Source organism: Helianthus annuus, chromosome 15 (genome assembly GCF_002127325.2).
Source record: "Helianthus annuus cultivar XRQ/B chromosome 15, HanXRQr2.0-SUNRISE, whole genome shotgun sequence".
NCBI classification, from domain to species: Eukaryota; Viridiplantae; Streptophyta; class Magnoliopsida; order Asterales; family Asteraceae; genus Helianthus; species Helianthus annuus.
In genome coordinates this window covers 89968380-89975879 of record NC_035447.2, presented here as the reverse complement: position 1 = coordinate 89975879, position 7500 = coordinate 89968380, and the positions used below count along the sequence as shown (strand labels likewise).

General features: G+C 31.8%; 1 protein-coding gene across 3 annotated transcripts; it reads right to left on the bottom strand.

Annotated features, from left to right (window-relative positions):
- Positions 1–362: 362 nt before the first annotated feature.
- On the bottom strand, positions 363–4922 carry LOC110910961. Of its 3 annotated transcripts, XM_035983925.1 has the most exons (13): positions 4076–4351; positions 3889–3962; positions 3737–3790; positions 3568–3631; positions 3055–3130; positions 2277–2603; positions 2058–2174; positions 1913–1969; positions 1703–1759; positions 1412–1480; positions 1118–1249; positions 870–1001; positions 363–770 (listed from the first exon to the last, which is right to left on the bottom strand). In XM_035983925.1, exons 6-13 carry the CDS (start codon positions 2505–2507, stop codon positions 492–494), a joined length of 1074 nt encoding a protein of 357 aa, XP_035839818.1. In that variant the 5' UTR covers positions 2508–2603; positions 3055–3130; positions 3568–3631; positions 3737–3790; positions 3889–3962; positions 4076–4351; the 3' UTR covers positions 363–491. The 3 variants fall into 3 exon arrangements, with proteins under 3 accessions (XP_035839818.1, XP_022011229.1, XP_035839819.1); XM_022155537.2 differs by lacking the exons at positions 3737–3790; positions 3889–3962; positions 4076–4351 and adding an exon at positions 4638–4922; XM_035983926.1 differs by lacking the exons at positions 3055–3130; positions 3568–3631; positions 3737–3790; positions 3889–3962; positions 4076–4351 and adding an exon at positions 2692–2968.
- Between the last annotated feature and the right edge of the window lie 2578 nt (positions 4923–7500).

Below are 7500 nucleotides of genomic sequence, written 5' to 3'. Positions count from 1 at the left end.
ATATATATAGATTGGTGAGATATAGTAAAATAGAACAAATAAATGTTATTACAAATCTTTTAAAAATTTATATAATAATTAACGATACATATTTCCAAATATGTATTGATAGAAATCAATTTTAATTGTTTCCTTATAATTTGTTACAATTATGTGGAACATTCCAAAAATATCATATCAATACGAAAATAAAAGCATTGTTGAAAAATCATGATAAAAGTCAAATGTTAAGGAATTTATAAAAACAGATTTCTTCATAATCGACAATATATATAGGTTTATTTATTTATTTTTTATTATTTAGCTTATATGGTAACAAAAACTGCATTTCACACTAACCACATCATAAGCATTTCAACCACATATACATATTACCAAAAGACTTGTCTAAGAAACCATCAGTACTATCGCAAAGTATCAAAACAAACCAACCATAAAACCACATCTAATATTCATGCTTAACCATCTAACATAAACATGACAACCAACATTCACGAACGGCCTCTTTTATTTGTGATCTTGGTTACGACTTTGGTCAACATCAAACGCTGAGAAGACTTGACGTACGTAAAGAAAAGAGTAGAGCTGAAGTCGATGTAATTCAATTTCAAGAAAGCTGGCCACTTTTTAAAACCATACCTGAAACCCTTCCCAGACTTCTCGCGTCTTGTGCCCAACTTAAGGAGTTCACATTTTTCGTTCTGAACTGTAACATGGTGCAAGTTGTCAAGAGAAAGACACAGATGGCTTGAAACATCAGTCGGTAAACGCTGAAAAAATAATAAAAGGATTAATTATCTAATTAATTAATAAGTTATGTCTCTTGTATTATAAAAATGGAAGGAAAATAATAATGTTACAAAGTTTACCAGTCTGCTTTCGGCTTTCTTGGTGAATTCAATTACATCAATTTTTTTGAACTTTTTTGATGTAGAGCATTTACGGCCAATATGAAGGGCGGTAGATTTGGTGGATCTGAATGACTTACACTTTGGTTTAGCCTACATAATTGAATAACACACAATAAGTGTAAAAATCATATAGATAAAATTGTAGAACAATAAGATACACGGTTCTTTATATAATTAGAGATAATTTCATGGTTACAGTATCTTACTTGTTTGTTTTCAGCGTGAGTGATTTCCTGAAGAAGCATACAATCATTAAGTTTGGGAACCTTAGAACGTGTACGATAACCCATATGAGAAGTTGATGTGAAGGATGTGGATACCTTAGGCTTTGGTTTACACTAAAAATTTAAAAACACACAATAAGTCTAAAAATTTTACAGAAATGTAAAGTTTTCGTATATAAAGTTTATTCAAACATTAAATGTAATTGTCTAAATGAAACGATAAAGTTTAAAATAAAATAATAAATATTGAAAATAAATATTAAATAATATTCTTACTTGAGAGACAACGTGAGAAGACAAATTTTGCTCACAAACAAAATCAGTTGATTTTCCTTTTCGTTCAACCTAAAGAAAATAAAACAACTAACATATTGATATAGAATGAAATAATTAAAATAATTATACAATAATTAAGCATGTTTTTATACATGTAATGTATTGTTTGGTATGAAAAAAATATTTAAAACAATATCAAACTGGGTTTTCACATTAACAAACGAAACTTCAAATTATTAATTATATTTATAGAAATAAAACATCAAATTATATTATAGAATCATAAACAACCTTTGTCGGAAGCCCTTTATCTCCAACATAAAACTTTGATTTGACCTTAGGATGAACCTACAAAACCATAAAAGATTTAAAATATTACCATTAAAAAAATTATTCATTAAAACGATTAGATAATGGAAAACAAATACACCGAATAGAATAAAAAGTATATTAGATGTATTAAAAATAAGTATTAAATTAAATGAATATATAACAAACAACCTTTGGAGATACACTCTCCTGACCAAATACAATCTTTGACTTCCCTTTTGGGTCATTCTAAAACAATGAATGTTAAACATATAAGTATAGAACAAAGTAATTAGAAGCATTATATAATACATAAGGCACGTTGTGAAACACTTACATGAGACCGATAGGCATCAGAGGAAGATGAAAGGCGCATAGATCCACCAACTATATCACCACCAACATCTTCATCAACATCACTTTCGTTGGTAATCACCTTCTCTTTGTGTTCCGACTACAAAAACATAATATTCAAAAACATTGACAATCTTAACTTCAAGATTAACTAATAAGCTCATATTAGGAAAAAAAATATTATAAGCATAATAACACTAACCGCAAACAGTAAATCAAATCCATCATCTCCGTAAATAGGATCATCCAACACAACAACGTCAACCTTCTTGAAATACATTTGAGTACCAGTTTCATGATTAAAAACGGACAACTCAAAAGTCTCATATCCAGCCATTGTAAAAATAAAAGTAGTCCGCGAATCTAATGCAAGATCCCTAATCAACTTAGACCATCCATCAGTGAAAGCACATTTGTCGGACAGCGCCTCCATCTTCACATTCCAAAACCTATCACTGACATAAAGAGTTGCTGGTCCACCTTTATAACTACTGCCGTAAAACTATCCCCAGAATTTGTCCGCCATTAGCTGTAAATTTGTTAACAATTATGTTAAACAAAATATGCACAAAAAAATTGACATAAGAAAAAATTATTATTTCATATATAGTACTTACAACGAAATCATCATCAACTCTAACAGAAGTGATAAAAGAGTTATCCAAAAAACATGACTTAAAGACATCGAGATACCATGTAGATGGTCCAAGACTGTTGAACAACAGATAATCATTTTTTTGTAAACCACTGTCCGTAATGACTTTAACAAACCCATCACCTAAAACAGGACCCAACCCATATTTTTTCAATTTCAACAATCCATAAGTTGTCAGCAACAAATATTTTAACACGATCACCATATGGGAATTGTTCTCCCCACAGTAATGTAGCAAAATCATACGGTATTTCCTATAATTTGAAAGAAAAGACATATAAGTATCAACATAATTTATAGTAAACATAATAAAAAAAATACATACCACTTTTGTAGGATGATGAACATCGACTAACTTCAAGAAAGAACAACTACTGCTTTTTGGATCCATATCTGTAAAACTGTTGTCAACATTTTTTTAGACCAAAAAATAAAATGGTAACATCAAAAGAATAAACACATTCAAAACAAAGAAAATATTTTATTCTTCCAATTAACAATGACTAAAGTTGGAAAATTATTACTGATAAAGAAAGAAAGTATACATATAAATCAAAAGTACAAACAATAAGCAAATTTCAGTAACCTATTATCTTTGAACATAAATTTTAATCACATTGTTATCCAATAATTACGGTTTAACATTAAAAAGGAAATTAAAAAACATAAAAAAAGTGTGAAAATCTTGTAAAGATAACATAAACATCGGAATCAGATTGTTATTAAAGAAAAATGTGTGTGACAGTTGATTGTACATAAGAACAATGGATATTCATTTGTATTGTAAAAGAATAAGAAGAAAACTTCTCAATACGCGGATTAAAGATCAACAACATACCTTCTTCGGTTGATTGTAGTGTAGAAGATGGGAATAATTCTGAGGTTGATCAACCTCAGCATCTCTAAAAAAGAAAATTATAGAGATTAGCATAAACGGTGAAAACTATAATTATACCGGATCAAAAAAACACCAAAAAACGATAAAATTAAACTAAGTGAACAAAAACCTTTAAAGTTAGATTTTCATCAACAACAACATTTGATTTCCCCTTCAGATCATCCTAAGAAACCAAAAACATTAACCTTTGAAAATGAAAAAATAAAGGTAAAACAATTCAGTTAATTACAAACTCCTATAATTTATTAAATGAACACAAACCTTTGAACTTTTTCATCACAAAGAACATTTGCTTTCCCTTTCGGTTCAGTTTTTTTATCCCAATCATCTTTGAACTACATATAAGAGAAAAAATGTTTAACAATCTAATACGAATAGTAATTAAATTTAACAAAATATGAAAAAAAAACAATGACAAAAAAAATAATTAGAAAACAAATAAACATACCAAAAATAATGGGTCATCTTCCTCAATAAGCTTTAAAAATGAAGGAAAGTTGTTACTCTGATCCATATCAGGAAATTAAATATGAAGGCTTTTTAAAAATTAAAACGGTAAACTATTTATAGAAATAAACTTATAATATCGGGATAAACTTTTAAAACAAATAATTAAAAGGGAACGGTTTCAAAAAAATTTAAAACCTATTTATTTTTAGAAACACAATCAATATCCCGTAAAAACATATCACACACTAAAAATTTACATAATCTTTAATGGATTCAAAATTAACACAATATAAAATTTATTAGTTAATCATGAAAAAAGAAAAACAGAAATAAAAAATCAAAACAAAAGAATCATTAATACATATTAATACAATACAAAATTTATTAGTAAAAAACAAAGATTTCAAATTTCAAAAAATATCATAGTTAGATTTGTCAAAAAAATAAATAAATAAAATAACTTAAAAATTATAGAGATTAGCATAAACGATGAAAACTATCATTATACCGGATCAAAAAACACCAAAAAAACGATAAAATTAAACTAAGTGAACAAAAACCTTTAAAGTTAGATTTTCATCAACAACAACATTTGATTTCCCCTTCGGATCATCCTAAGAAACATAAAACATTAACCTTTGAAAATGAAAAAAATAAAGGTAAAACAATTCAGTTAATTACAAACTCCTATAATTTAGTAAATGAACAGAAAACTTTGAACTTTGATTTTCATCACAAAGAACACTTGCTTTCCCTTTCGGTTCAGTTTTTTTTATCCCAATCATCTTTGAACTACATATAAGGGAAAAAATGTTTAACAATCTGATACGAATAGTAATTAAATTTAACAAAATAAGAAAAAAAAAACAATGACAAAAAAATAATAATTAAAAACAAATAAACATACCAAAAATAATAATGGGTCATCTTCCTCAATAAACTTTAAAAATGAAGGACAGTTGTTACTCTGATCCATATCTGGAAATTAAATACGAAGGCTTTTTAAAAATTAAAACGGTAAACTATTTACAGAAAAAAACTTATAATATCGGGAGAAACACAATCAATATTCCGTAAAAACATATTGATACGCGCAAAATGCAACATATAAATTATATCAAATGTGGCATAAAACTAACCCTTTTTTAGTACTAATGTTGGAAAAAGTGTGTTTTTGTCTTCCTTTTGCATTTTCAGGATTAAATGAGCTCAAATTAACAAAAGAAGCAAAAAGACAGCAAAATCTAATATAAATACAAGAAAATGGACAAAAGTGGATTGCCCGACCCCTCGACAGCATCCTCCCAAGCAAAACAGAGAAGGCAGAAGACTGAACACGCCCTGTGCTCAGCGAGCACGGGGCCGTGCCCAAGAAGCAGCAGAAAAGACAAACTAATAGAAGTTTCTATTGCCCACCACGGGGCCGTGCCCAGCGGACACGGGGGCGTGGTCAGAGTACTGCAGGCGCATTTATTGTAATTGCGAATTACAATTAATGAAGAAAGAGAGTGTTAGACAGACACGGGGCCGTGCCCAGCGGGCACGGGGCCATGCCCAGGCTTCTGTTCAGCCTATAAATAGGAGTGCTTGAAGCCATTTCAACTCATCCCTTGGCACACCACCTCTCTCACACTTCACCCACCACCCACCACCACCATAACACCATCATCCACCACCATCATCCATTGTCCATCATAGAGTGTGTGAGTCGTCTCGGGATCCAAGATTGATCGTAAGAGTTCTTGACAATCAAAGGCCATGTTTGCCTAAGTCTCTTATATCACTTGGTGAAGACAAGTGTCTAGTGTAATACTTTTTATTTTTAATCTTTTGCACTTTTTATTTGGTTTTGTATTAATAACTTTAATAACTAGTTTCTTATGTTGAAGGTGATTCTTCCTTATCGTTTGTCCGTGGTGTCTTGACATTATTTTACTGTCTATATAAAATAAAAGATTTTCACCATTCATATCTCCACGGTCTATATGGAGGTATGTTGGCTACCTGGTCGGGGGTTAAGGGAACGGTTTGGTAAGAGTCTTGCCCTTGTTCAGCGTTTAGAGGTCCTCAAGGGACCTGGGTCAAATTTAGTAGGATCTCCTTCAATACCCAAAGGTATTGGATGGCGGGGATCCAAACTCTTTGACCCCCTCATAAGTTAAACTACTATTAATACTATAACCCGGCTATTTAGGACTGTATCCCTGCTGACTCAGACTACTTAGTCGAGGGTAACGTCACCTTCAAAAGAGGGGCATACCATAATTTGCATTAATAACTTAATTAATTATCTTTCAATAATCCGACCCTTTAGGATTGTATCCTTGCTGACTCAAACTACTGGGTTGAGGGTAACGTCACCTTCAAAAGAGGGGCCTACTACAATAACTAAGATAATCTCTTAAACAAGTTGTAACACCTCGAAAATTTCGTCCAATAATGTCTTGACACGTGTCATAAGGTTCCGTTATGTGAAAACATACTTTAGAGGGACTAAAAGTGACAAACAGTGAAAACTATGGAACGTAAGGGTCCAAAGTGTCAACAATGGATAAATAGACTCTATGATAACCCTACATAATGTTTATAACCTTTAACGGATGGTTCATGGATCATACGACGCGGAAATTGCACAAAAGTGAAGTATTGTAAACTAGAGGGGCCAAAAGTGTCAACATGTCTAATTTATACCTCTGAGTGAACTTTTGGCAGACCCGAAGCTTTGTATAGCTAAAATATACTCACTAGAATATGTGGTAAAAATTTCATGAAGTTTCGTCAACGTATGAGAAAGTTATGGCCAAAACCGTACTTAAAGGACTAAAAGCGTCAACGTCGAATTTCATGGCTTTTCGGTTGAGCGCAAAGTTATCCGAGGACATTACCATGTTGGTAAAAGTCCTAAGGTCCTTAGAAACCAAGTTTGGGGGTTTACGGGTCGAGAAAAGTAGCCGAAACATCGCGTACAAGTTCAGGGGTCAAAGCTGTCAATATATGAAAGTTGTTGGTTGATCAGGAGGGTCAGGCGACCCGCCTGGGAAAGCCCAAGCGGGCCGCGTGGGTTGCCCAGCGACAGAAAATCGAATTTAGGCTGATTTGGGTCCGATTTTGGGTTGGATACAGTTGTTTCTTGCCTCCTTTTGCACCAATAACATGCCTTGCATGGCTACTACTACAGTAGCCTCGAATTTATGGCCATAAATCAGATTATTGAGCTCATTCTTGGACATTTGCATTAGTAACCAAGTGCTCTCAACATTCAAGAACTTCAAGGCAGCTTTCTGGAGAAAATCTGATCAACAAGACCGACTCCTAGTGTTCACTAAACACCTATAGGACTCTTGTAAGCTTTCAATTCGTTCTTTAATCCATTTTTTGTAGTGATTATTGCTAAAAGTCAAACTGGGTGTTCATAACCTTTGA

Excerpts from the sequence above, each read along its gene's own strand:
- LOC110910961 (XM_022155537.2), bottom strand. The coding sequence starts at position 2,507 with ATGGAGGCGCTGTCCGACAAATGTGCTTTCACTGATGGATGGTCTAAG. Across the intron at positions 1,760-1,912 it reads AGGAGAGTGTATCTCCAAAG|GTTCATCCTAAGGTCAAATC; the intron begins GTTGTTTGTTAT and ends ATGGTTTTGTAG. Across the intron at positions 1,250-1,411 it reads CTTCTCACGTTGTCTCTCAA|TGTAAACCAAAGCCTAAGGT; the intron begins GTAAGAATATTA and ends TTAAATTTTTAG.